Consider the following 17,213-nt stretch of genomic DNA (forward strand, 5'->3'; position numbering starts at 1 on the left):
CCGTTCTAAATTGTCTCAATTATTAATAAAACATATACTTCATTATTAAATTTATTTTGAAAATTATTAAATTGGTATTATTATTTTCTTTCATCAGTTTTCCTATTTTTAAAAATATGGAGTGATTATTAAGCATTTGTCTATATTCTGTCTATCTTTTGGTTTCTAATTTTTTTTGGAAAAATGTGCCTTTTCTAATTACCAAGTTGTCTATTGATAATTATATAGATATATATGAAAAAAGAAAGCCAAAAAGACAGAGTTAAAAAAAAAATTTAAAAGTGTAATAATCACAGAAACAGGAAATTATAAACTCTCTTAAATTTGAAGGGTGAGAGCAAAAGAAAATAATCACAAACTTGTTTCCGTGTTCCATAAATCTAAATTTATAAAGTTAAAATTCCTAAAACTATACAGTTTGAATATATCAAATCATTTTAATAGTCAAAACTTCCCTAATTACTTATTTTAACAAAACAAATACACTATTATCTATATATCTCTTATGTATTGCGATTTAAGATTTTGGTAATGGGGAAGATGGAGAGTTTTAGAGCATGTATGACCCTTTTAACACATTTTTATTAAAACTATGTAATTAAATGGATATAAATGTTGACAATGTGGTGGGAGAAGAAATAGAGGACCTTATAGACAATACCGATGATGGAAAACTAGTATGGGATGATTCTCAGGTTGAAGCTTTCATCATCTGTATGGAGGAAGAAGTGAAGGCTGGTAATCGGAGTAACACAACTTTTAGTGCAATTGGTTGGAAGAATATACTAAAAGGCAAGATGGTCCGTATAGGCAACAATCTTGTACTGAAATAACTTAAGAGTAAATTCAACCACTTGAGAACAGACTACAAAGCGTTTGTGGGTCTGTTAGGAGAAACAAACATGGGATTCAATGCTGAGACAGGCATGGTTATAGTTGAAAAAGAAAGATGGAGTAGATTGATCAAGGTTAGTTATTAAAATAAATGTCTGTTGATTTTACAAAAAAGTATACTTATCTTAATATTAATAGTAATTTAATAATTTGTAGGTGAATGCCCAATATAGTAAGTATCGAAAGAAGCCATGCAATCATTTTGACAAGCTCACCACCATATTTGGAGGCACACACGCTGCAGGTGTACATGTCCATACTTCGTATAATCCACCCATTATGAACCAAGCCCCCGCACACCATGCAGGCATACATAACTCATTTAACCTTAATGATGATTTTGCTGAGTTAGGCGGTCATGAGTTCAGTCCTTTTCCTGAATCTCGTGGTAAGAAACCAAAGAGAAAGAGTTTTGCCTTCACAATGAGCGAGCTCATGTACTATATGAAAGAGAGAGATAGAGAGAAAACAGATTGAATTGAAATGGCCATAGTCGCTTCTTCATCATCTATGATTACAGTTAATGAAGGAAATGTGGAGGTTGAAGTCAATTATCCCGACAAGACAAAAGGTGATTTTAAGTTATGTTGTTATATTTTGAATAAGTTGAAGGGTGTTAATATGAAACAATATGGTAAGGTTATCCAGATGTTACGCAATGATGAAATTTGGAGGGATTTCTTTCTTAATGACTGTCCTGATGATAAGAGGGTTAGTTGGATCAATGGACTTTAATTTAGTATGTTGCTTTTATTATGATTTTGGATGACTGTACTATTAAGTATACTTTAGTTGGTGTGTTGCTTTTATTTCTTATTTGGTGTTGTTATGACTTTAATTGATTGTAATATTAAGTACACTCGTGTTTATGTTATTTGGTTTGAAGCTCATGACAATATAACTATTTCATGAACTGATTTGACTTTATTTGTTGTCTTGCTTTTATTTATTATTTGGTATTTCGCTTGAGATGATTGTAATTAATCTCGTTTATTAAATTTTGACTTATACAAATGGATATTAGGACAATAATTGATTTGTATGACGATGGTGATGAGGAGAACGATTGTGTCATCGTAATGGCATGCATGTTGGAGTATTATAGGAAACATTACGATAAACAACCTTGTAGGGATTCTGTTTTAACTGGGGAAACATATATAATGGAGATCTTGAAATAGATGTTTTGAAAATTTCAGGATGTCCACCCCTGTTTTTTTGAAGTTATGTGGGGAGCTTCAGTCATTAGGGTTGAAAGACTCTACAGGTGTAAGTGTTTATGAACAAGTTGGCATATTCTTGCTTACTTTAGGTCATAATGAAGGAAATCGTGTGGTCGCAGAAAGATTTCAACACTCCACCTATACAATTTCAAAATACTTCCATGCGGTTTTACAAAAAGTCTGTAATTTAGGGAAACAAATTATTGTCGCCCCAGATTTTAGCGAAGTTCCTAACCATATAAAGAAGAACAAAAAGTACCACCCTTTTTTTAGGCATTGCGTAGGGGCAATTGATGGAACTCATGTCCATGCGAACGTGCCTGTGGACCAGCAAATACCATTTCATGGTAGGAAGGGAGATACCACACAAAATGTAATGGTTGTTTGTGATTTTAATATGATGTTCACGTACGTCGTAGCAGGATGGAAGGGGTCTGCTAATGATTCTAAGATATTGAACAAGACCATTAATAATGAGGATTTGCATTTCCCAATGCCTCCAGACGGTAAATGTCATACTTGCTATAATTTTGTAATACTTATTTAAAATATCATGGTAAAAAAACGTGGCTTATAGTTTGTAAAATGGCAGGGAAATATTATTTGGTGGACTCCGGATATGCCAATCAACCGGGTTTCTTGGCCCCCTACAAGGGCCAACAGCACCACTTCCAAGAGTACCGTAGAGCTTCTCGCCAACCCCAAGGTAGAGAGGAAATATATAATCACAGGCACTCGTCATTACGAAATATAATTGAGCGTTGTTTTGGGTTTCTTAAGATAAGATTCCCCATCTTGAAGCAAATGCCCCCATATAAGTTTGAAGCTCAAGTTGCTATTGTGTTAGCCTGTTGCACACTTCATAACTTTATAAGAAATTAGGCGCATGTAGATCCAATATTTAATGATGCAACTGTGGAGGCGATGATAAATGAAATTTTTGGAGATGATAAAGTTGATGTTCCACATAATGCATCGCAATCTTGCTCGTGACCAATGGATATTCTACGCGATAATATTGCTGACACTATATGGAATGCAAGTCAGCACCATTGAACAAGGATTTACATGTTTATCATGTTTGGATAACTGTAAAAACTACTTTATACTTGTTCCATTTGTTAGTATTTGGATAACTGTAACAACTACTTTATTTTAACTATTTGTATGGATTTGGATAACTGTAATAAAATCTTTATTTTAACATTAATTTACGATTTCGATAAATGTAAAAGTTGTTGTAACTATATGATTATCTTTTTTATTTTATTTTAATTTTTTCTTTTAACTTTTTTGGATCAGTTTAATAACTTGTATATACAGTCATGTATAAGATACAGGGTGATGGGGCCACCGTGTGCTTGTGGAAGGGGTCGAATGAATCTTTATACGGCTGCAACTTCAAAAAATTATGGACGTTCATTCTATAGATGTCCAGCTTGGGAGGTATACATTTTTTTTGGAATTAATAATTTTTTTTTTAACTACATGTGTGTGTTACAAGTGCACTCTAATAATATACAAGTCTTTGTTCTGATTTAGTCACATGCTCGTGCATTTATATGGGTGGATGACATGCACCAACATCTGCAAGTGGGTGGTCATGTGGATGAAGAGTTGGAGGATGTAGTTGCTATTATACAAGCTCAACAAAATCGGCAAAATTACATTATCTATGGTTGTTGTTGTTGTCTTACTATAACTATATTCTTTATGTTATTTCTCATTTTGTTGTTGTTGATTATTGTGGCTGTTGATAAATGATGTGATATATTAGTTTAATTTTATTTTGTACTCACTTTATTGTGCATGTTGACAAATGATGTAATATTTATGAAACTAATGTCTGTAATATATACAATTTTATGTAATGTGTAATATATTGAAAGTTTATTTCAGTTCGATATTGAAATAATGCTGTCAAAATAATATGCAACATTAATAGGTTTTAAAATTTAGAATATATTTTATTGGTTTTTATAATAAATTAAGAAGAATTTTTAACAATATATATATATAAATATATTAAATGTTATATTAATTGTATATTAAAATAATGCAATAATTAATTTTTACTTTATATTTAATAAAGTTATAAAAAATGTATTGATTAAAACATTATTTAAAAACACTCTTTACCAAACATATTGAATAATATTTTTTTATTAATTTTGGTTACACTTCAACTTTGCCAAACATGTTTTGTTCTCATAATTTTTAGAACAAAATATATTACCAAACATGTTTTGCCATATTTTTGTTCCAAAATTCTCAAAGCAATTGTAACGCGCCAAACATGTTTTGTTCTCATTTCAGAACACCACGTTACAAAACATTTGCTCAGGTCTAGGCTAGAGCACTACACCACACCACACTACAAACTTCAAACAGACCCTTATTATATTTAATTTAAACTTAAATGATAAATCATAAACAAAAACAGTTAACAAATGGAGCTAAATTATTAATAAAAGTTGATACCTCTTATTGATAAATAATAAGGGGCACAGTGCAAGAGCTAGTAGTAAGTATAATGCTGTAAAAGGCGGAGCTGTCAACATTGCCATATGCTCGTGGGCCCTGATCCGCCGACAAGGTGTGTCCCGTCATGAAAGGGATCGAAAGTAAATAAAATTTCAAGTTTCTTAATTCCAAAAAAAAAAAAAAAAATATTCCTACATAATCTGATGCTTAATCATTACATTAATATTTAAAGTATCTTAATTTCTTCCATACCTTGTCATTACATTGTTAACATATATTGAATTTATTTTCTTGTTCAAATTCAATATTAACACACACATTTGAATATATTTTCATCAAATTATGTGATTGATCATCTTAACTAAAATATAGCATTGTAGCTCTAAAACATCATCAATTCGAAGTTCATACACTTCTTATATCATACACTTTCAACAACAATATTGCAAAATAGACATGGGGCCTACAATATACATCAACCGTCTCAACAGTCACTTGAGACTTGGAGCCATGTTAAAGAAGGCTAGTCCACGCAGCGGTGTATCCTAGTGTAGTAATTTTTGGGCCAGTAAAAAACTGGAAAAACAGTGAACTTGGGGTAAAAAAATATACATTCTCACATTGCTCTAGCAAATTTTGGAGTACTAAATCTCATATTGGAAAAGTAAAATTAAGAGTTAATGTCCATTTTATTATTTATGTACATATATATATATATATGTATATATATATTTGTAGTTGAAGGCTTGAAGCAAATGCCCACATATATATGATATTGATTAAATAAAAATTAAATCGTACCCTACCATGTAGAAGACTAATACTTATTAACATCATTTTTATAGTAGTTGAATGAGAAATGTAAAACTTATATTCTGCATCCAACCGCTATGATAAGTTGATAACAGGAGCTCAATTTTGTAATTATATTTTTTTAAATATTCTTAAAATAACTGTTAAGAATATTAGTATATGTAAAAAAAAAAAAATTTGACAATTCAGATAACCAAAAAGTTCACAATAAGAAATGATGTGATTGTCACGTAATGGTGGTCAACAGTAATGAATGTTCATAATTATCTGTTGTTGTCATTGAAGTCAAGCGCTTAAACCTTTTGTTTATAATTAAAAAAATTTAAAAATGCTATTTAATCTTTTCAGGCCCTTTTCTTGTAATAAGTGTCTCTTTTTTGTATTTAGAATTTAAGAGTATGATTTTTATTTTTATTATTTTTATATTAATAGTAAATGAATTATTACTAAAGATTATTATTATTATTTTCTTTATCTTTAATGAATTCACCGATTTATTTTTTATAATTTTACTGTATAAAGTTAAATTGATAATATTATAAAAAATAATATTTTATTTTTTCAGATGTGACACTATGGGTAATTCGGTAATGTGATTCTCATAATAGGAATTGAAAGAAAAAGGGTGATTAGCCACAACTACTAATAGTAAAAATTAACTCATTAACCACGGAGGTCAATCCGAGGCTTCACCCTTTTAGTCCTTTACCCCCATCCATGACGAGAGGGGGAGGGAGGAGGGTACATACCGGACACAGACGGAGAGAATTGTGTAGAGAGAGAAAGACACAAAAATATATATACATATATATAGAGAGAGAGAGAGTGAAAATTTCGAGGAGAAAGAGAGACGGTGTATGTATCATGTATGTATGTATGTACGTGTCGCCGCGGGTTGAGAGAGAGAGGAGAGAGAGAGTGGGGAAGAACTAGGAGCGGAAGAGAGATAGATGTCTGGTAGTTGTAGTGGGAAATAGGGGGCAAAACTCGGCAACCCCTCCTTTTTTAAAGCTTCTCCGGTCTTCTTCTTGTCGGCAACTTTTCCGGCCACTTTTGCTTTTCTCTCTCACCGGAACCTTCCATTTTCCGGCGTTAATTGGCCGGAAAATAACTGACAGCAAGTTTCAGACCTTGTTGATTCTTTTGACTAATAATATACGAGGCTTTACATCATTTCTCTTCTTTTTTTTTTTTTTTTTTTTTCATGCTATTTTCTCGGAAAATCTCTGCAAAACTCTTCTTTCTCAGCTGAGAAAATATAGCCCAGACCACGGTTTGGTTTTCTGATCTCCATCTATCCATATCCGTGTACTTGAAACTCCGATTTTGGAGATTCGCTTCCTGAGATTGTGTATTGTATTGTATTGTTTTCGCCGGAGACAGCGTTGGAGAGATGAGCAGCGGGTGAGAGATTTCGAACATTTAAGTTTCCGGGGTGAGTCGCGAGGGATATAGTCCCCGGAATCAGTAACTGAAGTTGCCGGCGAACGGCACCGGAGCTACTACGATGACGGCGACCACGAATCCCAGCGAAGGTCAGATTATACTTCCTTTCTCTTTCTACTTTCTCTCTCTGTACGATAGCTTCCGAGACATTGGAAGAATCGGTGGATAGCATAACGAGCCGTTTTTGTCTTTTCCTCTTCTTACCGGTTTTCGGACCAATTAAACCCCGAGTCCTAGCCGAATTTTCTCAGGAAAAATTTTATTTCCTGGAAAATGTGGAAAAATGTAATCTTGTGAATATTGGATGTCGGAGTGAGAGTTAAAAGATTCCAGATTATTTATATAATTTCTTTCCCTTTCATTTTTATCTATTTATTTATTTTATCTCGGCGACCAAACAGAAAACGATTGACACTTGTTGTGTGATCAGGAGTGAGGAGCATAAATCCGGAGCTATGGCAAGCCTGCGCTGGGCCACTGGTGGACTTGCCGGCGGCTGGGACCCACGTCGTCTACTTCCCACAAGGACACAGCGAACAGGTTTGGTTGTCGACTCACACAAATATACACAAACATATATACATTATTTGCTATCATGCGCCGCCGCTACATCTATAGAGGGCAAAGCTAGTTATTTGACAGACTTTGATTGGGGCTTTGGGAGTCCCAAATTCCCAATCCAACGGCTGCAAGGGGGTAAGTTCTCACGGAGAGAGCTCCCTTGAAAGCATTACTCATGCCATAGATTATTACTATCATGCACGGCTACGATGAATTTGCTTAAAATTCACTGCACGGGTGCTGATTATTTATCTAATTCTGTAATTGTCTAGGGTTCTTTCTAGCTTGCGCTATTTTTTTTAAGTAGGTGAAACGAAGAGAAAGTGAAAAAGGAATAAGGATAATCATTTGCCAACTTGCGCCCCTTCTGGTGTGTGTGTTTTTATTTTATTTTTGGATTGCGAAATTACACCTTTGTCCTATGTGGAGTTTTGTTGGTTATGAAAAAATGTGTCTTCAGCTATATGGTAAAATAATTGAGGTATAATAAATCCTAGTGTGTGCTTCTACAGGTTAAGTATAATTATTTTGGATACTAGTTGATGCAATTCAGTATGGTTTTCAAATGGCTTCAAGAGTTTCCACTATTACAATGTGTAGTAGTATCAATGCTCAAATGATGGAAGTCACTTCAGTTTATTACAAAATTGGAAATGAGAACTATAACACAGTTTCCTAATTACCCTTCAAATATATCTATCTATAAAAATTAATTGCTCATCCGGTAGTAAAAGTAGAAGTGGATGATAAAACCCAGAAAAGCAGTATGGTCATTTAGCATTCTGTAAAATTATAGATTATGGACAGATGTAGATTGTTACTTTCTATTGGCAAACTGGTAATCATTGTATTATCCAAACAATACGAGTTCAGACACTGATGATGGCATATAGAGTTTATTTATTATTATTAGACTTTTACAGTATGAGATGTGATGGAATCGATGCATTTCATTATTTGTTGTAATATACATAAAAATGGTGTATCCTATCCTATGATTTTATAGTCATTGAATTTTTGCTGCACTTCCTTTATATTTTAAGCCCATAACACGTGTATATATATATTTGGTAACAAAGAATTAACCCACCCGCTAGCCACTTTGGACTCGTGGAGGTTTTCAAAATCCGGATGCACGCAATTGCCCGCGAACTACATGCATCATTTAAGTCCGTCTCACTTTTGTGAGTGTTGAACCAGCTAGCCCGTGCGGGCTCCCAAAACACGTATACTGACTATACAATTGAAACCAATTTATTTTCCCCGAATTTCTTCTTTGCTAAAATGTTGGTTCTCACTGCATGTGCAAATTTGCCATTTTTCAGGTTGCAGCATCTATGAAGAAGGATGTGGATGCTCAAATACCAAACTACCCAAATCTGCCCTCAAAGCTATTATGCCTTCTGCACAATGTTACGTTGCATGTATGACTGACGTTATCTGGCTTTATTTTCTTTCATGAAACTAGTTTGGTATTTCTTATTTCTTCTAATCAATTAACTTAATTGCATTTGTTTTCTAGGCGGATCCAGAAACAGATGAAGTATATGCTCAGATGACACTCCAACCGGTTCCTTCCGTAAGGGCTTGCTTCAATATGACATTGTCATTTGGCATTTCATAATATCAAATTGACAGGAAAAAAGAAAAAAGAAAACAAAAAGACAGCTAGAAAATTACAGAGAAAAGAACTCCTTTTAGTGTCTTAAACCTGCAGAAGTTTAAATTAAGTCCGCATTTAGAGTTGTGACTGGAACAGAATTTATCTACATGTCGTGCAGTTTGACAAGGAAGCATTGTTGAGGTCAGATCTTTCCATAAAGACAAATAAACCACAAACAGAATTTTTCTGTAAGACTTTGACAGCAAGTGATACAAGCACTCATGGAGGTTTCTCTGTACCTCGGCGTGCTGCAGAAAAGATTTTTCCTGCCCTTGTAAGAAAATTCTCTTATCTATTGAATTTACTTTGTTGATCTTAAAATTACATTTATGTAACTAATATTCTTATTTCTTTTTAGGATTTCTCTATGCAACCCCCTGCTCAGGAACTTGTTGCTAGGGATTTGCATGATAATGTGTGGACCTTTCGTCATATCTATCGTGGTAGGTTCAGTATTATTAGCCAAATTTTGCTCATTATTGCCCCCCCCCCCCCCCCCCCCCCCCGCCCCCCCAAATTTTGCCCCCCCCCCTCCCCCACCTATTTGGAGTACCACGAGGGGCTAGACTACAGCCATTAGTGGTTTGTTAGACACTTTTCCTTAGTACCATTACACTTCTTTGCTATTTTCGGGATATATGATTTGATTTTTTCCTTCATAATACAGGTCAACCAAAACGCCACTTGCTTACAACAGGGTGGAGCCTATTTGTTAGTGGAAAGAGGCTTTTCGCAGGTGACTCAGTCTTATTTATTAGGTAATGGAATTAAGTTCTAAGAGCTTTATGGTTTAGATGGCTTGAGTTTCTGATTAATAGCAATTTTTCTCTCTCGATAAACGCCTGTGGTTTTCCAGTTGAATTCCTTTGCATGAACCTTTGTGTTTCTGATGGTTGTGAGCAGGGATGAAAAGCAGCAGCTTCTCTTGGGTATTAGACGGGCTAACAGGCAGCCTACCAATTTATCATCATCAGTGTTGTCAAGTGATAGTATGCACATAGGGATCCTAGCAGCAGCCGCACATGCAGCTGCTAACAACAGCCCCTTTACTGTCTTTTATAATCCAAGGTTAAATGACTTCCCATTTGTTTGTTATAAAATCATTCTTTTGAATTAATTAGTCTTACACTCTAAATTTCCTAATGAGTATCAGGACATTGTCAAATTGTTTCATTTTGAAAAATTCTGTGAGTGTTCTTTTTTCTGGTACATACAGGGCTAGTCCGTCTGATTTTGTCATTCCTCTTGCCAAGTACTATAAAGCAGTATGCAGCAGTCAGATATCCCTTGGAATGCGCTTTCGAATGATGTTTGAAACTGAAGAATCGGGAACAAGAAGGTAGTTGTAATTGGGTTTTGATCTCCAAAAATGTCATTAATTTACCAGTTTTGGCAACATACGTTAAGAACTAGAATACCGAAGATGTATCCCGACAACTTCAGACTTGACTTCCAGTTGTTTCAAGCTGACAAAATGGTCTTTAGCCTTTAAATTTCTAAGACCCTGTTCCATTTTCCATATGATTGATTAATTTCTTGAAATTTTGATCCATGATTTGGGATTTTGAGAGGATATCTTCCTTCTCAAATCTAGATTAGGATATTTACCTTTCATTTTGGAATCTGGAACTTGAAGCGCTTTTCAAAATGATTAAAGAAGGAAAGCAATTGTTTGGCAGGTATATGGGTACAATCACAGGTATTAGCGATCTTGATTCTGTGAGATGGAAGAATTCTCAGTGGCGAAATTTACAGGTAGAAGTTGTTGCATTGTCTGTCTTATTCTTTTCTATTTTTAAAGACAGACAGACATTGGTAGTAACGCTATTCCTTTTGGATACATGTTACACCCCAAGGCCACATGTATACTCTCCTTTTATTTTTATTTATTTATTGGCTTCTAGATTATTTTTTAGACCATAGTAGGCTTTACCTGTTTACTGACATTATTTACCTCTATGCTATTGAGTAGGTTGGTTGGGATGAGTCAACTGCTGGGGAAAGGCGTAACCGAGTATCAGTCTGGGAGATTGAACCCGTGACAGCCCCATTCTTCATCTGCCCCACCCCCCCGTTCTTCAGATCTAAGCATCCGAGGCAACCAGGAATGCCAGGTCCAAGCCATAATACCACATTCTTTACTTATTACTAACATGGGATTTGAACCTTTTTTTTTTTTTGCTGTAATATTATTAGCTTATTAAGAATACCATAACATGGGTAGAGTTAGTAAGGAAGGACATGAGAGCATGTGGTTTGACCGAGGATATGGCCTTAAATAGAGTGGAATAGAAACATAGGATTCATGTAGTCGACCCCAAGTAGTTGGGAAAAAGGTGGTTGTTGTATAATATTATTAGCTTATTGTTTCTAATGAATAAATAAAATGGGATTTGGTTGCCATTTGGGCATGGTGTGTTAGGACGGTCCCCCTTAGCCTAGGCCTCTTTGGATGTTGACTATATTGGTTCGACTGTTTCTACTGACTGGGCCAATGGAGTTATCCTAAATAATAGTGAATGGCATAGGTGGTCCAATTATTCGTTCAGAAAAGGAACAAAAATGAATGATTCATGACAGTGTTTACAGGTTAGATGCTCCTTTTGTCCTGTGTGGTCAATTTTTGACCTTCGCTGGTATATTGTTGTTGTGGTCCTACAAGTTAGAACCGCCCACTTTTTCAAATGTGCTAAGGTCATTATTGAATGCTTTGATATGGTTCTGCTAGAAAGAAGACCTTTTTCAGCTCAACAATGATTTATTTGAAGACAGAGCTTCAGTAGGAGGATTTCTGACATGTTACTCTTTGCAGATGATGAGTCTTCTGATTTTGAGAGCCTGTTTAAGAGGACAATGCCTTGGCTTGCTGATGATACCCAATCTCTCCCTGGCTTAAGTTTATTCCAATGGATGAACATGCAGCAAAACCCTTCCCTGGGCAACTCAATACAGCCAAACTACTTGCAGTCCTTATCAGGTTCTGTTCTGCATAACCTTGCTGGAGCAGATCTGACGCGTCAGTTAAGCTTGCCAGCATCCCAAATTCCTCAGCAGAACAACTTACAGTTCAATCCCCAGAAGGTCTCTCAGCAAGCTCCTGTTGATCAGCTCCAGAAGCTACCAGCTGCTACATTGAACCCATTAGCTTCAATTACGCAGCCACAACAACAGTTGGCTGATGTTACTCAGCAACCAAAGCAAAATTTGATTAATCAAACCCTACCCTCAACGCAAGCTCAGGTGCAACTTCTGCAGTCACAGACGCTTGCCCAAACTCAAAATATTCTTCAGCAGCCATCTTCTATTCAAAACCTTCAGCTTCACAGAAACCTTCCTGAGAACCTGCTGCATCAGCAACAGCAACAGCAACAGCAACAGCAACATCAACATCAACAAAATAGGGGTCAGAACCAACAGCATAACTTGATGCCATCCCAGCTTCCTGAGCAAGTAAACCAGTTGCAGATGTCTGATAATCAAATTCAGCTTCAACTTTTACAAAAGTTGCAGCAGCAACAGCAAGCCCTTCTAGCACAACAGTCTACGCTGCAACAGCCTCCTCAACTAACACAAGCGCAGGATCAGCAGAGACAGCTGTTAGATGCATCTCAGTGCTTTTCTAAGTCTGCAATGCCCAACCAAATTATGGAAATGCCTGAAGCAACAGCGAACTCACTTCCTCAGTCACACATTTTCACACCGCAGATGACAAAGAATAATTGCCAAACAAATGTTCGGTTATCCTATCCACCACAGCAAATGAAGCTTCAACAGCAACAGCAACCTAGTGTGCTGGCAGAATTGCCTGGGCATGCAGGACACACCTTTTCTCCAAAGACAAATCATCTCTCTGCAGCTGGCAGCAGTTTATTGGCAGGAGCTGGTGGGGGCCAGTCTGGGATCACTGATGACATTCCATCTTGTTCCACGTCACCTTCCACAAACAATTGCCCAAATTCAGGTCAACCAGTCATGAACAGTAGGACACATCGAAGCACGACCATGGGGGAGGAGATGACTCAGTCTTCTGTCACATTTTTGAGTTCCAATGGTATGGAAACCATGTCTTCTAATGCCAACATGGTTAAAGATTTTCAGCAAAAACCTGATATCAAGCCTTTATTGAATATCCCCAAGAGTCAAAACCAAGGATATCTTGCCCCACCAACATACCTAAATGCTGCTGGAGCCCAGATGGATTACTTGGACACTTCATCTTCCGCAACTTCAGTTAGTGTTTCTCATAATGATGTCCATTTGCAGCAGAACAACAACCTAGTGTCTTTTAACCCCCAATCAGTATTGTTTAGGGAAACAAGTCAAGAAGTTCAAGGTGATCCCAGGAACAATGTTCCATATGGGGCAAACATTGATAGCCAGTTGGGTATGCCCATGATTCCGGAGCCTTTGCTCACAAAGGGGATGGTGGATTCAGGGAAGGATTTCTCAAATAATCTCTCTTCAGGACCCTGCATGCTTGCTAACTTTGAAAACCCCAAAGATACTCAGCCAGAACTTTCATCTTCAATGGTTTCGCAGTCATTTGGGGTTCCAGACATGGCTTTCAATTCAATTGATTCCACAATAAACGATAGCAGCTTTTTGAACAGTGGTGCATGGGCTCCACCACCCCAATTTCAGCGAATGCGGACGTATACTAAGGTTTGGCGTTGAAAACATTTCAGCAACTGAAACTATATTATTTCTTCCTATCTTCTTAATTAATTTTGGGTTCTGTGTTTGTGAAGGTGTACAAGCGTGGAGCTGTTGGGAGATCAATTGATATTGCTCGTTATTCAGGTTATGAGGAGCTTAAACAGGATCTAGCTCGTAGGTTTGGTATAGAGGGACAGCTGGAGGACCGACAAAGAGTTGGCTGGAAACTTGTATATGTGGACCATGAGAGCGATGTCCTACTAGTTGGGGATGACCCTTGGGAGTAAGTTCAGAACTTAATCTGCATAATGTTTTCAAAATGTCGTTTCTTTTAATACATTCTCAATACTTTTGAACAAGACAAAATGAAAGACTTGGTTCAAGAGTTGCCTTAGAAATCTGCATATGAAAATCCAACCTTTCCCCCCACCTTTCCCCTTGTTGTAAGGACCAAGGATAAAAAGAAATATATTTACCATTTCTTGATGTGCTATTCGTCTGAGTTTTTTTTTTTGGTTTTTATTTTATTTTATTCCCTTGAGATGCCCATTTGAAACAAATTAGCTATCTCTAGGTCAGACATGTATTTGAATACTTTATTGATTGTTTTTTCTTGATTTGCTTGTACCTTGAAAATTCTATTAACTAAATATAAAAAGAAAAGAAAAATCGTGGACAAGGAACTTCCTTGTGTGTCCATCTGACATGCAGAGTAATTTTGCAGTAAATTACTCTTATTGTCGCAAATAATTTCCTTCTGTTTCTAATTAGCCTAGGGTTGTGTGTGCTTGATTTAATTTGCCAAGAACTAAGCTTAATATTCTCATCTCAGCCTTTTCTGCCATTGGTATATCTTACATTGTACATCATTTTCAGAAGATATAAATAGTAATTTGTAGGTTCTGAAACTTTCGGGTCCACTGTTCAATAGTATATCTCAGGTACCAAAAACAAAGAGAGAAAAAAGAAAAAAGAAAAGAATAGCCTTGCACCCGTGGCATTTCGAGGTGTCTGTCATTTGAAAAGGGCATAGCAAAACAATTTGTGAGTTGCTTATGATATTATGAACATTTCCTGAAATTCAAATCAGTCCAATATCCAGAGTGACAACTTATGCTTCACTTCTATGCATGGTTTTTCCCTGTTCACATTGGGACTCAAGTATTTTCCTGTAAATCTGAGTCATTGTGGAATTGTCTACCTATGCTGTTTTTTTTTAACCTTTCCACAGTATTTTTTTCCTTCTCTTGAATAATTTCCTGCTCTCAAATTATTAGTCAAAATAATTAATCTATGTCAATTGACATGTTTAGTCTGGTGATTTGGTGCCTTTCAGGGAGTTTGTGAATTGTGTCCGTTGCATCAAGATACTTTCACCTCAAGAAGTCCAGCAGATGAGCTTGGATGGAGATTTTGGGAACAGTGTCCTTCCAAACCAAGCTTGCAGCAGCTCTGATGGAGGAAATGTGTAAATTAGCGGACGAATTTTAGCTATGTTATCCCAAGTTAGAAGCTTATTGATATTTATTACTATAAATCTGTATTTTGCTCCCGATCTGCCGGACAATTAGCCACTGCTAGCCTGGATTTTTCTGTTTAAAATGCAAAATGGCAAGCTTATATCTGGATGAGTGTGTAAGAAGTGATCTTTTGGCGGTTGAAGCTTGTTCAAAATTTCTGAAGTGCCTTGAAAGTAAAGCAGAAGGTGAGAGAAGTGGAGGAAATGAGAAGCTTCATCGCTGCTTGTTAGATTAACACGCGGATTAGTCCAAGTATGGAAGGGAGTTACAATCCCTCTGTTCGGAGAAGAACCCAGTCCGGCAGTATGTTGGAGCTTTCCTGTATGATATGCTTGTTGGGAGATCAGTCGACGTTTTTTTTCCCTGCTGTTTATTGAAATTCTCTCAGGTGAATTGTACGTAGAGAGTAAAAGCTCGAAATTTGTATGGCTTAGCTTAGATTGTATAGGTCTTCTAGCCCTCGAATGAAATTGGCTATAATGAATTTCTGGAATTCTGTGTTGATAGATGGTTAGACTTTGAGATCGTTTGGTTGGCCTGAAAGCCTTTTTTTGTATGGCTTAGCTTAGATTGTATCGGTCGAGCCCAATGATTTGTTCGGTTGGAAGGAAGATGGGCAGAACATAAGAAGGAAGGAACAAATTTTCATTGTTCGGTAGAGATGAAACAATAAAATAATGGATAATAGGAGGGATGTCATTTTTTACAAATTTTAATTCAAAAATGGAGGGAAGAAAAGTGGACAATTATAGAAGTTTTAAATTAAATATTAGGGTGAAGTGCATAAAATTTCCTTGAAATATATCCGAATTTGCAAATAACCCTGAAGTATATTTTGTGCATAATGCCTTTTTTTATTTTATTGAATTGCACTTAATCTATTTGTTTTATTGAAATAAATTCATACTAATTTGATAACATAGTTTTCTTTAAATTTGCATAAGTTTACCTTTAATTTTGAAAATTAGTTATTTAAATAAAAATCTTAAGTAAATTTTTTTAAAAAAACAATTTAAGTAATTTCTTATTTTTTCTTGAATATATTGCATTAAAAATAAAGTATATTTTTTTTTATTGAAGTAATTAATCAATTTTTCATAAATTTATTGTATGAAAAAAGAGAAATATATATATTTTTTACTATAATACTATCTTAAAGTACACAAGTTTTATCATGTATGAATTACAATATTATATATATTACTGAACAGAGTGATAAAAAAATAATTTAAACCTTATCTTTCATTCTCTCGAACATAATAAATTTTGAGATTATTATATTTTTTTTTATCCAACCAAATAAAAAGAAAGAAAGACGTAATCACTTCTTTAGGATGTTTCATTCATCCATTTTTCTTTTCATTCCATCCAATTTTTTTCTTTCCAACCAAATGGAGTATAATGGTTCAAACATATTTTGGATAATAAGTGTGTAAAAAAAAAAAAAAAAATTTCAGCTTCTAATTTTTTTTTTAATACAATGGAAACTTTTATTTATTATTATTATTTTGGCTGCTTGAGAATGAGGAAAAGTAGAAATGATGGCGAACTTCCCATTTTGACGAAGTTTTTCTTTTTGGTCCTGCTCTGCGTGAGAGAGAATATCTTTATATAAAGAAATCATTTTTCCTTTTGTCTTTTGTCACTAAATTCGCAATTTATTTATTTAGTTTCATTTCTTCCTTTTTGTCATACAACTTTCACAATAATCTTGAGGAGACTCAAATTACTTACATATTTAAAAAATTATTAGTTCTAATTTAGAAAGTAGTCACTCACTGGTGAGACCTAATTTCTTGTTTGTTTCTATATAAAATATTTTTAATTTTTATGTTTGGTTGTCAAACATTTAAGTAAAATACTAACGAAATAAATTTTTTTTATTTAACTCTAACAAAAATAATTTAATCATTAATTTTTGACAAATTATTTTGTACCACCATGATCTAAACT

At 35.1% G+C, this 17,213-nt stretch overlaps 2 protein-coding genes across 2 annotated transcripts; both read left to right on the top strand.

Moving 5' to 3' along the window:
• The first annotated feature begins 602 nt into the window (after positions 1-602).
• On the top strand, positions 603-2,999 carry LOC132278356 (uncharacterized). Its single transcript, XM_059780151.1, has 6 exons — positions 603-792; positions 892-968; positions 1,051-1,331; positions 1,919-1,990; positions 2,094-2,623; positions 2,710-2,999. The coding sequence occupies exons 1-6, from the start codon at positions 603-605 to the stop codon at positions 2,997-2,999; spliced, it is 1,440 nt and encodes a 479-aa protein (XP_059636134.1).
• Positions 3,000-6,118: 3,119 nt separating this feature from the next.
• On the top strand, positions 6,119-15,753 carry LOC132276890 (auxin response factor 19-like). The gene is made up of 14 exons (XM_059778527.1): positions 6,119-6,949; positions 7,291-7,400; positions 8,747-8,845; positions 8,944-9,000; positions 9,203-9,358; positions 9,443-9,527; positions 9,752-9,842; positions 9,988-10,152; positions 10,301-10,423; positions 10,764-10,839; positions 11,057-11,198; positions 11,897-13,746; positions 13,833-14,023; positions 15,077-15,753. The coding sequence occupies exons 1-14, from the start codon at positions 6,922-6,924 to the stop codon at positions 15,210-15,212; spliced, it is 3,309 nt and encodes a 1,102-aa protein (XP_059634510.1). The 5' UTR covers positions 6,119-6,921; the 3' UTR covers positions 15,213-15,753.
• Positions 15,754-17,213: the final 1,460 nt, after the last annotated feature.

Source organism: Cornus florida, unplaced genomic scaffold (genome assembly GCF_030987335.1).
Source record: "Cornus florida cultivar Cherokee Brave unplaced genomic scaffold, ASM3098733v1 CherokeeBrave_3.0.0_Hap2_Chr10, whole genome shotgun sequence".
In the NCBI taxonomy this organism is placed as follows: Eukaryota; Viridiplantae; Streptophyta; class Magnoliopsida; order Cornales; family Cornaceae; genus Cornus; species Cornus florida.

Bases quoted from the DNA above. Each gene is read 5' to 3' on its own strand.
- LOC132276890 (XM_059778527.1), top strand. From the start codon at position 6,922: ATGACGGCGACCACGAATCCCAGCGAAG. The intron at 9,528-9,751 runs GTAGGTTCAGTA...TTCATAATACAG, and splicing joins CTTTCGTCATATCTATCGTG to GTCAACCAAAACGCCACTTG. The intron at 13,747-13,832 runs GTTTGGCGTTGA...GTGTTTGTGAAG, and splicing joins GAATGCGGACGTATACTAAG to GTGTACAAGCGTGGAGCTGT.
- LOC132278356 (XM_059780151.1), top strand. From the start codon at position 603: ATGGATATAAATGTTGACAATGTGGTGGGAGAAGAAATAGAGGACCTT. The intron at 969-1,050 runs GTTAGTTATTAA...AATAATTTGTAG, and splicing joins GATGGAGTAGATTGATCAAG to GTGAATGCCCAATATAGTAA. The intron at 1,332-1,918 runs GTACTATATGAA...AATGGATATTAG, and splicing joins TTCACAATGAGCGAGCTCAT to GACAATAATTGATTTGTATG.